The 22432-nt window shown below is 38.3% G+C and overlaps 4 protein-coding genes and 1 long non-coding RNA gene across 6 annotated transcripts; 2 read left to right on the plus strand and 3 right to left on the minus strand.

Annotated features, from left to right (window-relative positions):
- LOC5511638 (telomerase Cajal body protein 1) lies at positions 1-7581 on the minus strand. Its single transcript, XM_001631956.3, has 10 exons — positions 6845-7581; positions 5786-5900; positions 5326-5414; positions 5159-5249; positions 4646-4778; positions 4081-4173; positions 3838-3956; positions 1615-1718; positions 270-422; positions 1-167 (listed from the first exon to the last, which is right to left on the minus strand). The coding sequence occupies exons 1-10, from the start codon at positions 7342-7344 to the stop codon at positions 23-25; spliced, it is 1542 nt and encodes a 513-aa protein (XP_001632006.3). The 5' UTR covers positions 7345-7581; the 3' UTR covers positions 1-22.
- LOC125572381 lies at positions 6669-8979 on the plus strand. Its single transcript, XR_007313803.1, has 3 exons — positions 6669-6901; positions 7218-7348; positions 8237-8979. It is a non-coding gene; the product is annotated as an uncharacterized LOC125572381 (long non-coding RNA).
- A 1698-nt stretch (positions 8980-10677) lies between these two features.
- LOC5511637 (G2/mitotic-specific cyclin-B3) lies at positions 10678-13924 on the minus strand. The gene is made up of 8 exons (XM_001631955.3): positions 13700-13924; positions 13469-13609; positions 13205-13389; positions 12903-12974; positions 12313-12484; positions 11991-12221; positions 11669-11824; positions 10678-11420 (listed from the first exon to the last, which is right to left on the minus strand). Exons 1-8 carry the CDS (start codon positions 13754-13756, stop codon positions 11088-11090), a joined length of 1347 nt encoding a protein of 448 aa, XP_001632005.3. The 5' UTR covers positions 13757-13924; the 3' UTR covers positions 10678-11087.
- A 100-nt stretch (positions 13925-14024) lies between these two features.
- LOC5511632 (kidney mitochondrial carrier protein 1) lies at positions 14025-19504 on the plus strand. 2 transcript variants are annotated; one of them, XM_001632000.3, is made up of 10 exons: positions 14025-14193; positions 15312-15459; positions 15917-16011; positions 16391-16476; positions 17007-17114; positions 17400-17524; positions 17681-17741; positions 17815-17901; positions 18108-18188; positions 19245-19504. In XM_001632000.3, the coding sequence occupies exons 1-10, from the start codon at positions 14139-14141 to the stop codon at positions 19296-19298; spliced, it is 900 nt and encodes a 299-aa protein (XP_001632050.1). In that variant the 5' UTR covers positions 14025-14138; the 3' UTR covers positions 19299-19504. The 2 variants fall into 2 exon arrangements, with proteins under 2 accessions (XP_001632050.1, XP_032236924.1); XM_032381033.2 differs by having other exon boundaries at positions 14070-14193; positions 15295-15459.
- On the minus strand, positions 19389-21717 carry LOC5511633 (putative diacyglycerol O-acyltransferase MT1809). The gene has a single exon (XM_001631954.3). It carries the CDS (start codon positions 21547-21549, stop codon positions 19960-19962), a length of 1590 nt encoding a protein of 529 aa, XP_001632004.3. The 5' UTR covers positions 21550-21717; the 3' UTR covers positions 19389-19959.
- Between the last annotated feature and the right edge of the window lie 715 nt (positions 21718-22432).

Raw genomic sequence — 22432 nt, forward strand, 5'->3', positions numbered from 1 at the left:
TTTACTATCCTTAAACAACAGATCACAAGCTCCATATCCTGACAGAGAAGTCTTGAGAAAGGTGTTTATTTTTGTCAGTGCATTCTTCATCACTGCTGTCATCATCAATGTCAGAAAATCTCCTCTGTCCTGATGTACTAGCAAGTAATGGCAGAGTGGGATGGAAGCTGATAATGACAAAGGACTGGTTAGTAAATTAGCTAGAGAGAAGAAAACAAAGGAAGTATGAGCTACAACTCTTAGTTAAGAGCTCAACAATTATTTTGTACCTTACTCCATTGACACAGTCACCATGGGCCATAAATGAGACCAACTGTGGGAGGAGTGGGTCAGGACTAACATCATCTGTAATTGGTGGAGCAAGTGTGTCCCAACATGTAACTGTGCCGTTGCCACCTCCTGACACTAGGTAACGCCCAGACCTAAAGAGTACCAAGACATTGTTACTTGAGACTAATGACGACTGTAGGTCCAAAAACTGCACTAGGCGAAACAGGGCATTGATTATGAATCAAGATGGTCTGACTGGCGGAACACAAAAGCCGCAACCTCCTCGGATAGCACTTTTAAAATGCACTTGTATATATTACCACATTCATGCTCGCACATAGTAGAGTGGACAAGCAAACTGAAGCTGCAAGGAACTCAAGCAATAGCAATACAAGAATCCCTGGCTAAAAATAAAATTTGAATCAACTGATGTGGGCAAAGGCATATCAGCTCATCAATGAGCTCGGATAAGAAAGGAGGTTATGTGGGAATAGCTTAATCATTACCGGAGCAGAATATCAAGGATGCTGCCTTCATCCACTGAATCTAGTCATTAGCCATGCCTGCAATTTAGTATGCAATATGTTGGGTACTTGCCTTGAGATTTTTCAAGTTTTTTGACAACTAGCCGGCGGAATTCCTTTAAAATTGTGTTGTAAATTAAGCAATTGTACCCGAAAATAGAAAGCGCAAACTGGAAGGTTTTGCAAAATGTGCTGGGTCGCACGATAGGATAAGCAATAGTGTCGATCGACAGGATGGAGGTCTGTAGGCGTTTTATGGCAGCGCAATTAATCTTTAATAAGTAACACGATTTTCACAAACAAGGACATTAAAAGTTTTCCGGAAATTTTCTAGAAAAATTTGTAACATGAAATATATATTCCTTAAAATCTGGAAGAAGGGATCGCGACAGACTTTCAAAAAGGTCACTCCCCCTTTCTTAATCCTATATCTGCCACTGTTATGATGAGTGTAAATATGGATGTACTGAGTGTATGTGCAAAATGACCCAACAGCTTGTCTCTTTTTGCGGACAACAAAGGGTGTACTAGCAAAGACAAAATCAATCCTTTGTTTTTATTTCTGCCATTTCCTTTGGACAACAAAGGGTGTACTAGCAAAGACAAAATCAATCCTTTGTTTTTATTTCTGCCATTTCCTTTGGACAACAAAGGGTGTACTAGCAAAGACAAAATCAATCCTTTGTTTTTATTTCTGCCATTTCCTTTGTTTTTACTTCAGCCAGAAGCGCCAAGCTCTTCCTGACATGACGTAAAAGCAGCATTTGCTGGGAATTGTCTCAGTGAAACAGGCACAGGTTTTACTGGTCTTAGTACTTACATGTCCAAGTCAAAGTAGATACGCTGGTTTGTGGTAACTGAGCGAACTAGTCTGCAGAGGATTACTCCTGGGTTTCGAATATCCCAGCACAGAATTTCTTCATCCTGTTAAGATATTTATTTGTTATTGATGTCCTTTGTAATTGAAAATACAGGAAACGCCCAATCCCATATACTAGGGGCAGTTCCAGAAAAAAGGTCAGCAAAGATTTTGAAAAAAAAATATTTACCATACATATTTCTAAAGGTCTAGGCAATATGGGAAAAACATTCCAGCTTTCAGTATGTAACAGTTGGATTTACCAAACGATACAGTTTATTATCAGTTAACAGCAACAATTTCTAAACAGTGGCAGAGCCGGCAAATCCACAAAACGATATGCATACAATACAGAAAAATATTCTTAACAAAAAAAAATATATATATATCTTGGTTTGTTGGAAAAAAAACACGCGAACTACCGTTTCATCTCTACAAGCCTGTTTCGTGGTTGCCCACTCATCAGGAGATTTATTAAGAATATATTACTACCATCACTTATATACTATCTATGTATAAAATTAACATAAAAATAGGGCGCGAAATTTGAATGGCTGTTATGATGAAATTGAATAGTTCAGCTATTGCATAACAAGGCTTTGTTCCTGTGGCGGCACGAAGACACTAGCATGTTACGCTTGTATATATATACAAATGTATACTCCTTTACAGTTGTCCTTAGGGGGGACCATTTGACTTTTGAGGGAAGGGGGGTGATTTAAAAAAAAAAAATTCTGCAAGAAACTGATACAGGAAAAAAATCCCTACAACCCAATCCTGCACCATTTTACACAATTTTACATGCAAAAAAATATTAAAGTATAAAGGACTGAAACCAAAAGTTGTAAAGAGGTGACAGACTCTGAAATAATGATGAACTTGACTGGATCATCAACTTGGACAAGGAGGGCAACTTTGCAGTATTCATTTTCCAGATTTAAATACTTTTTTTGTTTATTTAGGTGGTAAGGGGTGGGGGAACAGCTCTGACAATCTGACAATTTTGGGGTTCTGAGGATAGGGGGGGGGCACTGAAATAAATGTTTAGAATGAATGGGGGACTCTAAAATTTTAAGGTGCCTTGAGTAAAGATCTCCCCTCCCCCCGTTATTGAGGGTCATGTAGTTTACTTAGGGTCATGTAGCAGCTCTCAGAAGATTTCAGATGATGGGTGGTGATGGTGGATGATAGCGGGTGATTATGGATGAAAGCAGGTGAAGGGTTGATGATGGCGGGTGATGGGTGGTGATTATGGATGATGGCGGGTGATGGTGGATGATGGCGGGTGATGGGTGGATGATGGCTGGTGATGGTGGATGATAGCGGATGATGGTGGATGATGAGTGGTGATGGTGGATGATAGCGGGTGATTATGGATGATGGCGGGTGATGGTGGATGATGGCGGGTGATGGGTGGATGATGGCTGGTGATGGTGGATGATAGCGGGTGATGGCGGATGATGGGTGGTGATGGTGGATGATAGCGGGTGATGGCGGGTGATGGTGGATGATGGCGGGTGATGGTGGATGATGGCGGGTGATGGGTGGATGATGGCGGGTGATGGTGGATGATGGCGGGTGATGGTGGATGATGGCGGGTGATGGGTGGATGATGGGTGGTGATGGTGGATGATGGCGGGTGATGGGTGGATGATGGTTGGGTGATGGGTGGATGATGGCGGGTGATGGTGGATGATGGGTGGTGATTATGGATGATGGCTGGTGATGTTGGATGATAGCGGGTGATGGTGGATGATAGCGGGTGATTATGGATGATGGCGGGTGATGGGTGGATGATGGTGGATGATGGCGGGTGATGGTGGATGATGGCGGGTGATGGGTGGATGATGGGTGGTGATTATGGATGATGGTGGGTGGTGGTTGCCAGTGGGTGATTATGGATGATAGCGGGTGATGATGGATGATGGCTGGTGATGGTGGATGATGGCGGGTGGTGGTTGCCAGTGGGTGATTATGGATGATAGCGGGTGATGATGGATGATGGCTGGTGATGGTGGATGATGGCGGGTGATGGTGGATGATGGGTGGTGATGGGTGGATGATGGGTGGTGATTATGGATGATGGCGGGTGATGGTGGTTGCCAGTGGGTGATTATGGATGATGGGTGGTGATTATGGATGATGGCGGCTAATGGTGGTTGCCAGTGGGTGATGGTCTCTTACCTTTCTTCCCCCACTATAAAGCTTGGAGCCATCAGGAGAGAAAAGCACATGTGTGACCCCACCCACCTGCCCCTGCAGTAGACAGAGGAGCTCCCCATCTGAATCACTGTAAATGCCAACTAGAAAATGAGAGTCAATTGAAGGGTTAACACTATTCAGTCTAATGGAATGAGTTATATTATGAAATACTGAAGAGAGCCCAATTACAATAATGAAAAGTTGTACGGAACATACAATGTTTACCTGATTTCGAGTATGAACCCAGTGCATAGAGACCAGAGTGATCGGGACAAAAGGCAATACAAGAGATGAGGCCAGATTGGCCATTCTTTTTAACTGCAACAATACAATAGAGAAAAAATGTGACACACTCACCTAGCAGTGGATCCAAAATTCTATGGTGTGTGCTTGTGGGGGGAAATGGTGGTTTAACATACAGAGAAGCAAAAAACTGACAACAGTATAACACAGCTCTGTTGACACTAAGGCCACCTCAATACTTAAGACAGATTTTTTTAAAGAAGAAAGTTAGCTCCATATATTTCCTGCAAATCTAAGCCCACTTAAAAGGCACCATGTTAAAAGTAACAGTTTTGTGTTTTCCAAAAGTGATTTGACTTGCCCCTGCCATGAATACCAACAAATCACAATGAAGTAATGGCCTTCATAAAAACAATACAACTGTTTTATGCTGTTTTATAACCAAACCAACTGCTGGTTGCTTCTAAAAGCCCTGTCGGATCTCCCTGATCATTCCCTACAACAAACCCCAGTATCCATGACACCATGCTCTTCCTGGAAAACCTACCAACTGTTGGCCGCTCCTCGCATTCTCTGCCTGGCCGGTTGGTGTCAAACACGCGCACCATCTTGTTAAACCCAGAGTAAATCTTGCTGCCATCAAGATTGAAGGAAACACTGGTGGCAGAGGTTATTTCATCCTGGAAAATTCATATATGAAGGTCATATATCAGGTGATCAGCGACATATATTGATACCCATAGTTTTGCCATATTGTGATCTGTCTATTCACAGACTTTTATGTCTTTTCTATGTTAAATGCAAATTGTGGTACTGGTAACACATATTGCTTTCTTGTTTTGTAATATTGCTCATATTCAATGAAGAATATTCTAAAAAAAAAATTCTAATTATATATAGTACTATGAAGTATTTCTTTGAGTACTTCTTTATTTTTGCAACATTTCTTAGGACACACCATTAGATAGGGGGCATGTTATCGTTTTTTTCTTCAGTTTACTCTCCCATTTAATAGCACATGACATATGCTTTCATGGGTTGTACTGCTATGATTCTATACCATATTATCAAATGCCTTGTATGAACATCTTAGCTTTCCTGTGAAGGCGTCCCACATGTGGATAGGGTGGTCTCTACAGGAACTCAAGAGGCTGTAATAAAAAGACATCTTTACGATTAAAAATAAAGGACTCCCCACTCATGGTCAGCTATATGAGAAATGCTTACCAGCAAGTGGCAGGATCCATTGATGTCATGTAGGGGTACCAGCAATAGTCATAGACTGTCTCACCTTCTTGCATATGGAGTACTGCTGACTGCACAATAAAAGAGTATAATATCATAGCATAAACAGTGATTGAAAGGGCCATACCTAGACTTGCATCAATCAAAGTTCTTATCGGACTCTACATGGGTAAGTTCAGCAGATTTGGTTTGAAGTGTCAGTGAGAAAACTTTGATAAAGTCTAGCACATAGCAAGGGAGAGATTTCACAGTTCTTAAGCAACCTAAGAGTAGGAGTCCTCCTTAAATAGGGTGTATTCCCTGAGAAGGATAACAATGGAAGAGTGCAATTAGCCAGGGCTAGATTCCAAAGTCAGAGTATATAATTGAAAAATATTTTTTTATTGTCAGCTTGAGTTTATGGATAATATCTATACCCTAAAGCAAGGAATTATATCCATACCATTTCTGTCAGCTGAGAGGAGTCTGCTCCAATGGTGTAAAGCTCAGAGGGAAGGTTGAAAATCCTGAGAGAGTTATCATCACTGTTGGTCAACAAACATGAGCCATCTGGTGACCTATGTACAGACATTAATACAAATGGTTTAGTATAGGGTATCATCCAAATAATTTTACGATGACAGGTAGGCACACAGGCAGGTAGGCAGACAGACATACATGCTGTATAGCATCTTAATTAGTGGTCCATCATATAGGTATCATATAGGTGTTACAGTGTTTTCTTGATTCAGGCCATTTTTAGACACATGGATTAGCCAATCTAAGATGAACTTTGTGTTTAATTTTTCAATGAGCCAAACTGTGCACATAGTCTAATGAAAAAGCTATGTAGGTACTTTAACTATTGTTGTTCTCTTCTTCAATTTGAATTTATTAATCCACCCTCTACCTAAACCTTGCAATTTTTTTTGTAAACAAAACTCACAGATGATGGATACAAAAATTATATTTCTTAACTGCAATTTGCGGGTGCATCCCCATGTAGCTGATTGGGCCATTTGTGTGAACATCTAAAAATAGCCTCTGATGCTAATATAACACAAATGATTTCCCCTACTTATAAGTCCCTGGTGTGATACAAAGAAACATACCATTTACATCCTTTGCAATTCTTTTTGTAAACAAAACTGACAGATGATGGATACAAAAATTATTTCTTAACTGCAATTTGCGGGTGAATCCCCATGTAGCTGATTGGGCCATTTGTGTAAACATCTAAAAATAGCCTCTGATGCTAATATAACACAAATGATTGCCCCTACTTATAAGTCCCTGGTGTGATACAAAGAAACATACCATTTACATCCTTTGCAATTCTTTTTGTAAACAAAACTGACAGATGATGGATACAAAAATTATTTCTTAACTGCAATTTGCGGGTGAATCCCCATGTAGCTGATTGGGCCATTTGTGTGAACATCTAAAAATAGCCTCTGATGCTAATATAACACAAATGATTGCTCCTACTTATAAGTCCCTGGTGTGATACAAAGAAACATACCATTTACATCCTTTGAGGAAGTTGTCAGGCCGCTGCTCAAACTCCCTCCATGCTCCTGTAAGTTGAACAGGTAGATCTGATGTACTAAGTCTCTTATAGTTGACTGCATATTGTTTATTTACTAAATCATTATCAATCACTGCCACAGTGTCACCAATCTCCTCAGTACAAGCAGTTTCACTCTCGAAGTGTTTTTCTTTTTCAACATCTCCTTGTGTATTTTTTAAAGTTGTGTTTTCACCTTGTGTATTTGTTAAAGTTATGTTTTCACTATGGTCATATACAATCAATTCTTTTTCAGTATCGCATTGTGCATTTGGCAAAGTCATCTCTTCACTAGAATCTCGAATAATCCCTTCTGTCTCTTTTATAGAAGTTTCTCCACAGCTTCCCATCTCTCCATAATCTTCGTCCATCGGATATGTAGCAGGCTCTATCTTGTCTAGGCTGGGAGATACAATACTCTTTGTAGTGAATCTCGACTCTTCGTCTATCTCCATGCTTGTAAGTTAATGTTTTTTTTAGGAGTTTACGCACAATTTTGACAAGGCATCAATAGTTTCAAGCAAAGGCAGCATCCAGTAACCTGTAATGCACTATTGAGTGAAGATTTTAAAGCAATAAAAGCAGCATTTTAAACAATAAATGGCAAAATATTACCAGAAAATTATCACATCTCTACTTGCAAAAAAAACGCCATATTGGCCGTGAGGACTGGGATCCGTTACCACAGGAATCCTGAATAAAAGACTTAGGGAAGACTAAAAGTTGGAAGACTATAGACCTCAAGGGCCTTATACAATAAAAGATAGTTTTCTTCAACGCTTACTCCAAGTTTAGTGGTAGCCCGAATATCTCTTTGGCAACATCAAATAGATTTTATATTTTACAAAATTATAGTCTGCAAATATCCTAGCGCACCTTCATTTAATTCAAATTAATTGAATAAAATATTCCAAATAGCGCACAGATATCCCAAAAGTATTTTCTGGGGACGTCAACATGTTTACTTCAAGCTCGAATAATTAATATCTATAGAAAAGATGTTGTTTGTAGATCAAATCTTGTTTTCCTCTTGTTTGTTTTTATTTTTACATCGCCTCGAGCTCGGACAAGATTGTTTTGTGGTGTGTGAAGTTTTAATTCTATTTACAAGATACTATAAGTTGGAATTAAAGTATAAATATGTAATAAATGGTAGTGTTTTTTTTTTTATTGTTGGGATCTTTCTAATACACATACAGTATACTTAAATCATTAGAGAAAGCAGTCCATTATTTGTATTCTAATAATGTTAACTAAACAGTTTAGTAATCTCTGTCTGAATGAAATGGGGGCCAAACTTGCATGTTGAATCTATTATTTCTAATTAGTTATATGATTTTATCCTAGCTATACCCAAGAAGCAAGTCATGGTGACATCTGAATAATGAACAAGATATATTCCTCAAGAAAAAGCAGATACATAGACATATACAGTATTACGTTTTTCATGTGATTTTTTATCATAAACATTCCTTTATAAAGGAAACATGTTTTGTTGCTATCAAGTTGATTTATGTGTTATTGAAGTGTATAAAGCAACCAGTCATATTTTATAAACTGCGTTATAGATTATACTTTTGGATAAACCAAAATGCTTTCTCTTTTATCCATTCAGTTCAAGACTTTACATTCTTACAGTAAAAGCAAGTGTAGATACAGGGGGATATCCATTGAATGAAAACAGTAAAAGTCATGTCTCTATTTTGTATAATTAACTTATAAAGTATAAAACATATGTTTGGGTAAACCATTTATAAAACCAAGGATCCAGACCGTTTTTGGACAAATTGAAGCAAAAGCTTATTCAATTGTTATTATTTCTACATTATTTGTAGTCATCATAGATTGCAAGATAAAAAAACAAAATACTATACAGGTGCATTCTGATTCGAAAAGTAAAAAGATAGACTCAATTATGGCTTCAACTCACTTAGATGGATATCAAGCATTTCTTTTATAGCCCTTCAATGGTTTAGTGTACATATGTGTAAGTATACAAGCTGAGACATTGTACAAAGGGTTATCTGCTGTTTCTGTGAGCCAGTTGTGCACTATAAAAAATATTGTAATAAATGTTTTCTTTCATTGTATACCACTCCCTTGTTTTGTACAGAAAAATAGTAAGTGTTGCATTTTATTGGGATGGTACTAAGCCCTACCTTTAAGGGTGTACTGACATTAGTGTTGCTCAGTAACGACGTTGCTACGCTGATGGCGTTGAGCGCGCACATATACATAACATGGAATTCATCATTCCTAGCTTTCCTGAAGTAAAAGAAGCAAAAATATGCGTTTCAAGTTCCCAAAAATTGACTTTAAGTTGATCTCAGCCTTTACGGGTGATGATATTTCCCATATTTTGCAAAAACGAAGATTTAGTCAAGCCAACCTTTTTGAAGCCAAAGTTTTCAATTTTAACTACCTGTGCGTGCTGCAAACACCGCTCGCACACGCATTGAAAATCTTATTTCAAAGTAGCGCGCGCTGTATCAGAATTATAAAATACTTTTTCCATTTTCATCATGACATGACGGATATCATTCCTTTGAAGTGTAAATACCACGAAACACCATTGGAATTTGTTTTTAAACTTCATTTAAATTTCATCATGTGAGATATCAGTGTGTCTGAGCAGGCCGAATGAGCACATGCGGGCTTTGTTTCACTTCCGGTTTTGCCTTTTCTAAAAAAAGCTTTTTTTTGTCAACAAGTTATTTTTAAACGCAATACTTTTTCAGTATTCCTTTTTATTAAATTCTCCTTCATATGGCCAAGCATAGATTTAACGTTAATGTATTAGAAACTAAAATTATATCAAATAATCTGGATTTCAGGACCTTTGAAAAATAAAAAATAAACAATTTCTCAATCACTTCTAAAATGCATGCTTGGCTTAATGCACCCATCCCTCAACATTCATAAAACGTATTCAATATTTGTTTTCGAGTAATTTTACTTGAAATATTTGCTTTTATCTGTATCTATGATGTCACATTATGACGTCATCATAATCGTCAGCACACTTTTGGTGGTCAACTTGGCAAATATCAGACCCTTATGACTTTCTACAAGGCTTTTATGCTATATTCACATTTTCTTAGCAACAGATGTCAGTCACCCTTAACCTGGTCAGTCACTGAAGCCTGATCATGGTAAACATGTATTGATCAACTATTAAATTTGGTAAAAAGACAATAAAGACAAATTGACTTTCTGTCAAATAAGTAGTCAACTGGGGGTTCAACATCCTCTGACCTGCCCACCACACCAAATTTTCTTCTTGCTCAGGTAAATGTCAAAACACTTTATGGATTTTTGGTTAATTCTTGAACAGATGTACAACAGTAGATAGGCACACTTTGCATTTTTGTTTTACACCTGTTGCAGCAACAAGAAGGTAGAAATAATGGTTTCACTAGTATAACTTTTACTGAAATGTCCTCTTACACTACAGCTGTAAAGTGACTTATGAATAGTAAAATATGTATATGTTGTATCTTGACTTTTATACCTGATGTTTGCTAGGAATAGAGTTGGCTGGCCAAACAGCACCACAGGAACTGCTTGTGTGACATGGTCAAATGGAAATTTCCCTCAGCTGTTGTGGACTTGCACAGAGTCCAGATCAGCTGTGAGGGAGACTAGTCCGAAGGTGGCTGATTGGAGAAATTTACCCATCAGGAAACCATTGAAAGAGACCCACTTTTTTTTATTGATTTTTGTTTATAGAATTTGAAAAGGGAGTCCTATACAGAGAAAATATTTCAGACCAAATAAAGACAAGACACTTTCAATGTTTTTATTTTTATTTTTGATTGTATGTTTTTTCCCCTTATGCAGCTAACTTTACTTGTTGATAGTGTTGAATATTTACAATATATACAATTCCTGCTTGTTAATCAAAGCTGCTCTGTTCATTATCAAAATAAATTTAAATAAAATGTTATCTCTTGATGAAAATGATATGTTTCTCAATATGGGTAATCTAAAATTGGGTAATCTGATACCTTATTTTTTTAAAGCTGATTAAGATACCCTTGAATGAGTACTAAATGCCACAAATAGTAGCCTTGCAGGAAATGTTTCTGATGGTTGAAATGTAAAGTTCATTATGTTATTTAAAATCCTTTGTAAAACTTTCTACTTAAACCAATAGAAAGGCTAATAAAAAGGTGACCAAAATAAAAAAAATAATTATCTAGAGATTTAGGGAGTCCAAAGGTGGGATCAAAGCAACCTCATGGAAGACTTTGTGAGAGTACTTGTTTCTGACAGTCATCAGGTTCTGCTTGGGGGGCTCAGAGATCATCTCATTGAGTTCAATAACACACCCATCAAGCTGTGCCACAGAAAATCCAGTGTAATGAACAACAGTTGGTGTCCAGTCATCACATCCCTTCATGCGGAGGGCTAATCTAAGGCAGGCAGCGGCTAGGAAGGATGGTTTATGCACAATGAACTTGTAATGGTGGAGGGTGGTTTCAAGGATAAAACGAGACAACGTCAAAGTCTTAACATCAGCAGAGGCAACCTGACAATTAAAATTAACCCATTTAGCAAAAAAAAACAAATAACTAACAACAGATATAAGGGTTTCAATATGATTACCCAATCACAGGGCCTGAAATGTTGAAAGTTACTGACAAGCTAAGGGCTTGGTTAAGGCTCTTGAACCAGGGCACACTGAAATGAAATGCTATTCAAAAGCCCTGAAGTTATTTTCCTTTGCAATGCTTGGAATGTTTAAGTTATCGTCTTACGTAAATTTGACCAACTAACCTTTGCAAACCGCCTAAGGAATCTGTAAGGTATTGGCATATTGATATTAAACTCCAAGCTGTTCAAAATTTTCTTCTCCATAGCAACAAAGGCCTTTTGCTGGTAAGCATCATCACAGATGTAGAGGAAGTCATCAAGACAAGGTGGGTGTCTCTCCTGTGACAAAAACAAGAATAACAACTTGGATTTGGCAATTGCTAGTTTGAAGCTCTATAAAGCCACAAAATCAAACTCTCAATAAAATAATAAAATAATAAATAAATTTCTCTTATTTCACATAACATTTCACTGTTTCACTTAAGTTCAGAGTGTCAAGTCTTACTTCAACTTTGCAGGCGATGTAAAGGCTGACAGCTCCCACAAGCTGGAGGTTCTCTCTCTCCACATAGCTACGCATTAAATAGTTGTCTAAAACTCTCACACCAAGGTACAAGGTCTCATGATACAGCTCAAAGCTTTCCTGAACCTCAACCAGCCAGTCAACTAGGATAGCCCGCATGCTTATGGTTAGTTCTTTTTGTTTCTCCATGTACAGCTCCAATGGAAACAGATTCTGGAATAAAGAGATGCATAAATTAAAATAAGAGCAAGAGAGTAGCCAAAAAATGGCAGATCAGTTGTGTATGGAAAACTAAAGTACTAACCTCTCTTCGTTTCATGTTTAAGAAAATCTCTTCTGCATACTCTGCAACTTGAAATGGGTCAGTCTTGTCAGCATCAATGTCAACAACATCAGGTGGGAGATGTGAGGAGTTCTCAACTTGTTCTGAACTTATTGACCCATCCAGCTCTTTCAATAAAGAATCTATTTCAGACCTGGGGAGAGAAAGCATTGGTTAAACATTAATGTGCAACTAAAATCTTTTAGGTGCTAAAAGATTTGCCTTTTTAAGTGGTATTCAAGTACCTGTTAAACTTCAACTGATTTTTCTAGCAACAGGCATTATTAATTACACACTGAGTGATGTCTTGTCATTTCTTTGGTGATCAATTCTAACAGCCAATTGAGTGGTTTTGAGTAAGATTTCCCCATACACACACTCTATGGTACGGGTAAATTATATTTCCTAGAGTAAGTGATTCCTAGAGCAAGTGATTCTACAAGTAGCCAAAGAATATGATTTGTGTATTGTAAAGAGAAAGAAACAATCTCTTATAGTTTCTCTTTGACCAGCCATATGAGTTAGCAATCTGTGGTGATTTCTTACAAGAAACAGAAGATTAATAGCATTACCCTACACTGCTGTCTATTTTTTGGCTGTCAGTCAACTCTACGCCGCTGCAAATGTCGCTTAGGACGTCAATGCTGTCATAGAAACACAACACTTTAATACAGTGAAACAGCAAAAAAAGAAAACAATTCAGCACATAGAGTAAGCAAAGACAGCAATTTAATATAATCATTAGAATAATTTAATATTCAGCATCTTTCCAAAGAAAAGACTTTAAATTCTCTTTAAAAAAATTATGGAGAACTTTGTGGTCACAAAGTTCTCCATGTGGTTCAACGTGAGTAAGGATTTTTTTTTTAGTTACCTCGACTCTGAAGACTCCTGAGAGCTCGTGACTTCACCCGACGAAGGCAGAAGTTCGAAGTCAGGAAGGTCACCAGAGCTTCGAGTCTTTCTTCTTTGTACGCCATTTTGAGACTCCGTTCCTGTTTCGGGCTTCTTTTGAGCTGAGGACTTCTTTGATTTCCCCGCCTGCTGCTGGCGAAAAGCCTAAAATAGAAAATTGATTTAAGATGCCATAATAAGAAGTATGAGCGAGCTTATTGAGAACTATCATGAGGCTCCATACATTTGTGATATCGCCAAAGGCAGAACGCTTTCTGGTTGGTGCTTCGCCTTCTTGTGGTGAGGCTGCCAGCCTTTTGACTTGCTCTACGGGTCCACCAATTCCAAGGACCCCATTCTCGCTCAATTCTTTACTCTTGGATCCCTAGGAATTAAATAGAGAGGGAAATTTAGCACCATACCGAGGCGAGCACAATGGTAAAGAGAGTCTTTTTCGGAGCTCTGGTGGACTTGCCTTCTTCTTTTGCTGAAAAATCCCAGAGAATTGCCTATTTCGAGCCGTTTTCACCATAGTGATTAAAAGTAATGCCTAGTAATGGGCAAATTTATGTATATCTCCAAATAATAAGAGATGGTAAGAAAATTTTGGATAAAACTTTGCTTTGATGTACTTCTCGTCGAATGCGATCCTTGTTTGGAAGCGTCCCGATCAGACGTTCTATTCAATCTTGCCGGGGTTAGGCATCACACCTTTTGATTGGTCCGTTCATAAATAGTAGACCAATCAAATCAAAGAGAAATCGACAGGCTCGCGTTGTCATGGATCTTCAAAGTCAGTCTCGATCTCGCGCTCATGAGGAATACCGCTATTTCGTAGGCGCGATTTTCAAGTTCGTGATATTTGGTTTGGGCATTTGCTTCAGCATTTTATTATCACAAATTCCCAGTTAGTCATGGACTACAAACCATTCCTTTATGGGGGATTGGCATCAATGACTGCAGAGCTCTGTAAGTTTCTTTCCTGTCATTGTTTTTTATTTTATTCGCTCGTTAATTTATAGTTGTGTTTGTGACGTGGACACTCAAGATTACACAGAAATCTGTCAGTAGAACTCTTCAAGTAAATTCTGAGAACTGGTTACATGGTCCGAATAAAAAGAATCAACATCGCACAAGCTGACTTGAATCAACCCCTTTCTAGCGTGAGCAGGCATTTTTTTTTTGGGGGGGGGGGAAGGCCTCTAGGGAAATTCAGTAACCCCACCTGCACCGCAATAAGCATTCATGCAGGGGTTTTCCTTTACCGTAAATGATCAAATAAACTCCCCCTTTCTAGAGAACGTCTCATATCTAATGAACGCCCCCTGAGCATACAAGTTTGTAATGAACACCCCTCTTTAATGCCCCCTTCTATTTAACACCCCCCTTCTCCCCTCCCTGCCAGCTTAAAAACAAACGACGTAGGAATTTCGTTAATATAAATCAAATTAAATTAATCTGAGTTTGGCTTTACTACTGGTTGAGACTTGCTTTATGTCAAGAAATGCTTGCTATGCGGCTATAGGTAACGTGATCCTGACTGAGACTAGAACCCAACTGCACTTGGGTTTGTTTTATTGTTATAGTTTGAAAAAAAAAACCCTCTCTAATAAATACTCCCATCTATTGAAAACCCCTCCTTGGGCCATAGAAATTCAATAAACGCCCGGTATGTCTACTGTACTCTGGTTTTGCAGGAGAGCTATTCAACACATCACCTTGTGTTGATTTATTATTTTCAGGTTTTATAAGGGTTTGTAGACCCAAGAGCAGACATGCCTAAGTTGTTTGACAAAAACTTTGTGCCGTTTACAACACTCCAACATGTTAAAACCAAGGACATTGTTTAACTTACATGGGACTAGCACAAAGTCATACCAGCACAAGTTTCTAGTGCCACCCACATAGTTTTGCATTGTTTACTTACAAGCTTTCTAGAGGTCAATGCTGCACCAACAACATATTTCATTATACTGTTTGCACATCGTGACATGTCAAGAGATTGCCACCACTCACAGATTCTGTTCATTGCTGTGAAAAAAAAACTTGTAATGTGAAATATTGTGGTAGTCTTTTTTTGCAAATAGGTACTTTCCCAATTGACACAACAAAAACAAGGCTACAGTTACAAGGCCAAGTGACAGATACAAAACAGAAAGCCATTCGCTATCGTGGGATGTTTCATGCATTCTTCAGGATAACAAAAGAAGAGGGAATAAGGGCATTATTTAATGGGTGAGTTATTCCTCGAATTATTTCTAGTCACCAAATAGGTTTGGAGTCAATACCTAATGGGGACTAATTGGTTAAGTTGAATCACCCAAGTATGTTAATTTTTATAGCCAATAAGGTTGTCAGGTCTATGCGTCAAAGTCTAATCCCCCAAAATAAACATGGCTGCGGCTGTCATGCCAGATAGAGAACAAACAATTAAATCTTTTATTGCCCAACCTGGCCTTAGCTTGCCTTTCCTTTCCTTTACCTTTTATGACACTCTTACCAAACACAACTTCACACTTTAGCGCAAATGATGTCTTATTAGCATGTATTTATTAGGAACACTCAATCGCTGATATCGTATGATGGCTTGAGGATTTATAAACCAATGCAGTGAATTGTTGTTTAAGATTAAGAATATTTTTTTACATTTTCCCATGACAGTTGACAGTTGTAAATATTATTTTTCTTCCAGGGTATCTCCTGCACTTCTTCGTCAGGCTACATACGGCTCATTGAAACTAGGAATTTATCACTCTCTCAAAAGGATTTTAGTGAAAGATCCTAAAGGTATATGGAGTAAGAAAAAGGGCCTGGGTCTTACTCAAGTTATATATAATAATTCTGGAATGACAGGTGTTCTCGTATGTTAGTTCGTCAACTTGTGGGGCTTAATACCTCTGTGAAAACAAGTTTGATCCTTGGGAACTATCTTTGCTTCTCAGCCCTAAATTGGACTTGTTGAAAATCCTTGGGCTTACTTGCAGCTTGTGTTTCTCAGCCCCAACATATGCATTCTAAATATTTGTTTATAATAAGGTATTAATGTTTAATGTAAGCACTTAGAACATGGCTGTATAAAGTTCTATGTTTTGTTTGTTATTCTCTGCATATTTATATGGGAATGAGTTTTAGAATGCTTTATATTGCAATTTTACATTCATTTCAGATGAGACACTCTTTGTTAATGGCTTCTGTGGGGTAGTCGCTGGTGCATTAGGGTCTGCGGTGTGCAACCCAACAGATGTACTGAAAGTGAGTGCAAGGAAAGATTATGCTCTATTATTAAATTCATTACCATTCTCTACTGACTCACCATACATCATCTTATTATCATCATGATTGTTACTATCACCACCATCACATTTACCACCATATATTCATCCATCATCATGACTAACATCATCATCATCATAATCATTATGAACAACAGGTGAACATTATCTAATAGAATTGTCATCATATCTCCCCCTGAACATTCATCATTATCATCATAACCACAACCATCACATTCTTTACCATTAATACAATACCATCCAACCATCATCCCAATCATTATGACAAAAAACTTTTTTCTTATAGCAAACACCGTCATTGTAATGACCAATAATCATTTAGTAGTATTATCATAATAGTCAATATTATAATGAACCATCATGGATTGTTATGTCGAACACTATCATCATGATCATTGCCATGTCATCACTAACATATTGCCATGTCATCACTTCCCCTTCTCACCAACACCATCATCACATATTTTTCCTCTCTGTAAATCATTGCAGATCCGCATGCAAGCTGAATACAGAGCAGGTGCAGGCTCATCCAAGACGAGTATGCTGGTAGCATTTGGTGACATGTACAGACAAGAAGGAATAAGGGGTTTATACAGGGTAGGCTATATAATGCTACTAAGATAGAAAGAGAGTCTACATACCCAAGAACTTGTCCTGTTTACCTAAGGGGTTCATACAAGGATGTGTGGCAGATAGAATACTCACATTATTATAGTTAAAGCAAAAGTAACAATCAAGCATTTTGTCCATTTTAGATAACATAAATTCGAGTTTGACTATCCTCATGAAAATTCAGGCGATCAGTGCTACCTCCTCTTTGTACAATGCGAATAAGAGGGTAAGCACTTAATCACACTATTTTGCTGTCTACAACTACGACAGGGTGTAGGTCCCACTTCCCAACGTGCAGCAGTCATTGCAGGGGTGGAGTTACCCGTTTACGACTCTGCTAAGAGATTTATTCTCGACAAAAAACTGATGGGAGATCATCCTGGGACACACTTTGTGTGAGTAGAGCCTCTTTTCTTTTTTGAATAGTGAGTTTCTATGTTCAGATTTACTGAGTATGTACTATAATAAAGCCTTGACCAAATGGAGAAGAGAGCTAATGAGTAGAATGATATGATGGTGTTGATGATTTGACAGATTTGGGTATCTTCTAGGGCGAGCGCAATCGCAGGACTTGCAGGAGCCATCGCGTCTAACCCTATTGATGTGGCCAAGGTAAATTAAACGTGAACGTCTTGAATCTTATTAAAAACTCCTGATAAATGCTAGGAAACTTTCTTATCCACAGACAAGAATGATGAATCAGAGAAACCTTAAAGTGAAGACAGAGGGTGGTCCTGTACTGTATAGGAGTGCGTCACACTGTCTGGTGGTGGTAAGAATAAATGAAAATACAGTGGAACTTCATTATAACAACACAGCAACGAAAGAAAATTTAATTTTTAAGAGAAAATTCCTAATGACCCAAAATAGTGATCATTTTTTGCACTTGCGTCCCATGAGAATTGTATTGTTTTAATTCAGTGAGAACAAACCTTTGTTATTAAATGTCTGTTAACTCCTCCGACCTTTGCTCTTTAGACCTTTAGAACAGAGGGATTCTTTGCCTTATACCGTGGCTTCATACCAAACTTTGCCCGCCTTTGTCCGTGGAATATAGTTGTATCCTTTGAGTTCTAAAATACTGTACTTTATTTCTGATGATTTATATCTGCACAGCCATTTCCCACTTCAGTAAAGTCAAGAATGAACCTTACTGCAAAATGTTGGAAGGGTTACTTCTCTATTGGTAATCCCTAGTCAGGGGTTACAGGGTTTATTAAAGGGGGTGCTATACTGAAGGGGAGGCATGCCAACGTATAATAAATGTGTTTCAGTCCAAAAGGAAGGCGGCAACAGATGATACGTCAGTATACACCCATGTGAAATCAAACCTAGGGAGCGGTTATTTATTACTGGGGGGGCGGCAAATATGTAGGGGGGCTTTGTTTTTTTGGGCACCAATTTAGGAGGGTCACATTTGGGCTGTCATTAGAAGGGGGTCACATTTTTTGGGTGCAGAATTTAAGTCTGGTTTTAATATAATACTGAGCAAGACAGCCATTGTACAAATGTAAATTTTATTCAATGTTTCCTACTATTGTATATCTAGTTCCATATTGTTCAGGTACAAATCTTGTCTTTATATAAATGAATTTTGAGAATCCCTCTCATAGTTGACAAAGCTGCCTGTTTTAATCAGTTGAACAAAACGAATACTTTAAAATGTTGCGAAACCTAATGTATTTGTTATTGTCGTCGACGACATAGTTGTTATCTAGCAACACCGGTATTTGTTGTTTATCTCTGTGCCACTCATAAACTAGGGAAAGTGAAGATTCATACTTAAATCAAATAGGACAAAATTGCCATGGTAGCTGATTTATATTTTAGTAAAGGTTATATTTAGTTACACTCAGTATGCATATCAAGTCTCTGTGGTTTGAAAGAGATATAATTATTGAATATAAAAATGTGGAGGTGGTGGTGGTGGTAGGGGGGGGGTCACGATTTTTGGACTTGGATTTGAGGGGATGGGAATTTTTTAGCTCAGGGTTTTGCAAAATTGCCCCCTTCCCCCCCCCCCCCCCCCCCCCCAGTAATTAATGACCGCTCTCCTAGGCCTTTCTGTCTAAGTGAGCATTAGTAATTCAGTACAATTCCTTGACTTCACTGTAGTTCTTCATGGCATATGAACAGTACAAGATCTTTGGGAGTAGTGTTCTGCCCTAAGGCTCAAATAAATTAAAAGAGAAAACTATTGATAACCTCAAATAAAAAAAAATATATGAGATATTCATCGACAATACTCGCATGACAAGGTCATCAGAAAATATTTTATTGATAACTTAGCTTCTTGGTGCATTATTAATGGATCAAAGTCATCATACTTTTCACATTGTAAATAGAGTTGATTTTAATAAAAGCATAGATTGGGACTTTGTCTGTGTGTGTGCTTTCTCTTCCTAAATGTTGTCTAGAATCTTCTATATATTACTCTCCACATATTAGTATCATCAACTCTTATCATCAACATCGTGATTCTTTGTGTTAAAGTTTAATCAAGTCAGAAAGATCAGACCAATACCAAGTTTTAAAATGCTTTATAAATGCTTTGCTATGTAACCACATTTATATGCCAAGTGAAAAAATTGGTAATTATAACTTTTGCATTTTTTTATAAAACCAAAAGATATTGATTTATAAATTTGATATTGACACTTATTTGTTCTTGGAAGAAAAATGGTCTGTTATTTTCTAACTTCTATATATCTATCTTTGTAGCTGTAGATAATTTTGTGAGCTAGACTGAAAAAGATGTGATTCAAGCCAAATTTGCCTTACCCCGAAAAAAGGGTGGTTTGATTGATACTAGTTTATAAATTTCCAGTTTCTAATCTCTTTTGTTGCAGTTAAGAGAGTTTGCCAATTCATTGAAATTCTTGACGAAACCTTCTGTCACCTCAGCAGGGTAGGAAATAATATTCTTATCAGCAAACACGCCAACTCTCATACCACCGCCATAGCTAAAAATAGAAAGGCCAAGGCCGATACTTGCTCTTTGGGGGGGCCAGAAAATCCCCTCCTTCACTACTTGGCCACCGACACTAAGCAGCTCTGCAGGACCAGGAATATTGGACAGAACGCAAGACATCTTGTTGGAAAAGAAGTTTATCAAGACACGTGAGAACCACCCTGGCAACATCATGAGAAGAGTGACAGTCGTCGAGGTGACTAGGGGTTCTGCTGATGTCTTGATCACGTCCATGCGTTCTTTGGCGGCATACAGCCTCTCCAGAGGGCTACCAGCGACAACAGGAAGACGCAGGAACACCAATGCAAATTTGTTCTCAACAGTTAATGAATTTCTTGTTGAGCGGATGTCTACCGGAACAGATGCCCACATGTCCTCAGGTTGCGTGATGCTGTGCTTTTTCAGATAGTCATGGATAGCCCCTGAGATGCAGGAAACCATTACATCATTGACGGTGGTACCTGTCATATTCTTTATATGCTTCACCAATGCCATATTCACATCTGTAGACCAGGATACCACTTTTTTGCCAGACAGTGCCTGGCCATGTACCAGAGAAAAGTCCGGTTTGGTGAGGAATTTCTTCACCACCACCATGGGACCCACAAGGATTGCTTTGCACCACATCAAAAGTCTATGCTTAGTAGAGAATTTCTTGGGCTCAATTCCCACTGGTGGCTTGTCATATAAATTCTTTACAAATACTCTAGTAAGTGAGACCCCATCACCAACGCTATGGTGGATACGTAGTAGAAAAACGAAGGATGGGCTCTCAAACTTTGTTGGAACCACATAGAACTGCCAAGGGGACTGGTTATCAGGTAGAGACATTGATGCAATTTCAGAGATAACTTCCTCTAGTTCTTGTTTGGTCTTTGCAAGTTTACCGTCCCATACGCAGAAATGCTTATCAATGCTGAATTGGCAGTCTTCTTGCCAAACATACACACCGTGGTATCGTTTTATCGCCTGTGTCATTCGTGGACATATCCGTTCATTTTGGTCGTTCACCCTGAACACCAGTCGCTCACACACTATACTCTTAAGTTCTGCGACATTAGGTTCGCCTTCCATCAGCATGAAAGCGTGAATGATGTGGCGATTCGTCGGCGTTTCCTGTTGCCAAACGGCATCGTCTTCCTTCAGAGGGATACAATTATACTTCCGCTTCACATAAAACTTCAACACCGATAACCCTGCCTTTAACACGACAAGAACAAGAAAAAGCAACGGTACGATAAATAACGATAGCATCGCAGCTGCAGAAAGCTCGGCAACTAAAAGTATTTGCCCTTTTTTAGACAATGGATTTTGCCTTATTTTAGGTTTAAAGAGAGGAGATTTTTCTTCAATGCTCAGTGCTTCTTGTGCCGTGATTCTTGACTTATGCATTACTGATAACCTCGCTTTTTCCACCCCTGATTCCAGCTCAGAAGCCATATTTTCCATATATGAATCTTTATCTAGTATTAATTTGGCCGCAGATAGTTTCTTGCACAACGGGGCTCGCGATTGTACGTTTTAACTATGATAACATCTTGTGTTTTGAATTTGTAATGCAAGTTGAGCCGCCATTTTTTTTTTTTACCTGCCAAACCCAGCCTTCTGATTGGCTCGCTGTAGATATGGCGTTACTCGAGGGAACAGGTCGCACGCGATCCAAAGGACTGGGGATTAACCAATTTTAGTCTCCATTTTTACTTTATTTATTTTTTTTTTACATTTTATTAATTTTGTGCGATCTCTTTCACGCCTTTTCCCTAGCCTAAACTCCAATGGTTTCGTCACCCACCTGACTTCGTCAAATAAAAGTATTTATCCAAGAGCAGTGTATTTGTTTTTTCTTTTCTACTACTTTTCTTTCTTCTACATGATTTCTTATTTCTTGCTTGAAGGAATAAAGAATTTACTCGAACAAGTGTGAATTTGAGCTATCAAAGGTTTGGATTACTGTGGTTAACCTGGAGATTCGAGTTACCGATGGTTCTAGTTGTCGGTATCCGCTATAAGAATACGCAGTGGCTATATGCCGACAGTAAATTGTCGACTACTGAGTTCAAATTATTATATATTTGTTGGAGAAAAGGCAAGTCAATCTGAGTTGAGCTAGAATAATTTGAACTTACTTAGGTCGACAATTAACTGGGATAATTGAATAAATTAAAAACTCTCGGGCATTTTGTCCATCGAGGACCTTTCCCGAATGTCGGGCAAATAGCCCCTTCGATTATAATATGTATGCTATTTTCTTTTTTTTCGATCTTACTATTTAGATTTTTTCAATCTCATTAGTTTTGGTTTTTCACTTTCACGCTTATCAAAGAAAAGGCCT

Source organism: Nematostella vectensis, chromosome 9 (genome assembly GCF_932526225.1).
Source record: "Nematostella vectensis chromosome 9, jaNemVect1.1, whole genome shotgun sequence".
In the NCBI taxonomy this organism is placed as follows: domain Eukaryota; kingdom Metazoa; phylum Cnidaria; class Anthozoa; order Actiniaria; family Edwardsiidae; genus Nematostella; species Nematostella vectensis.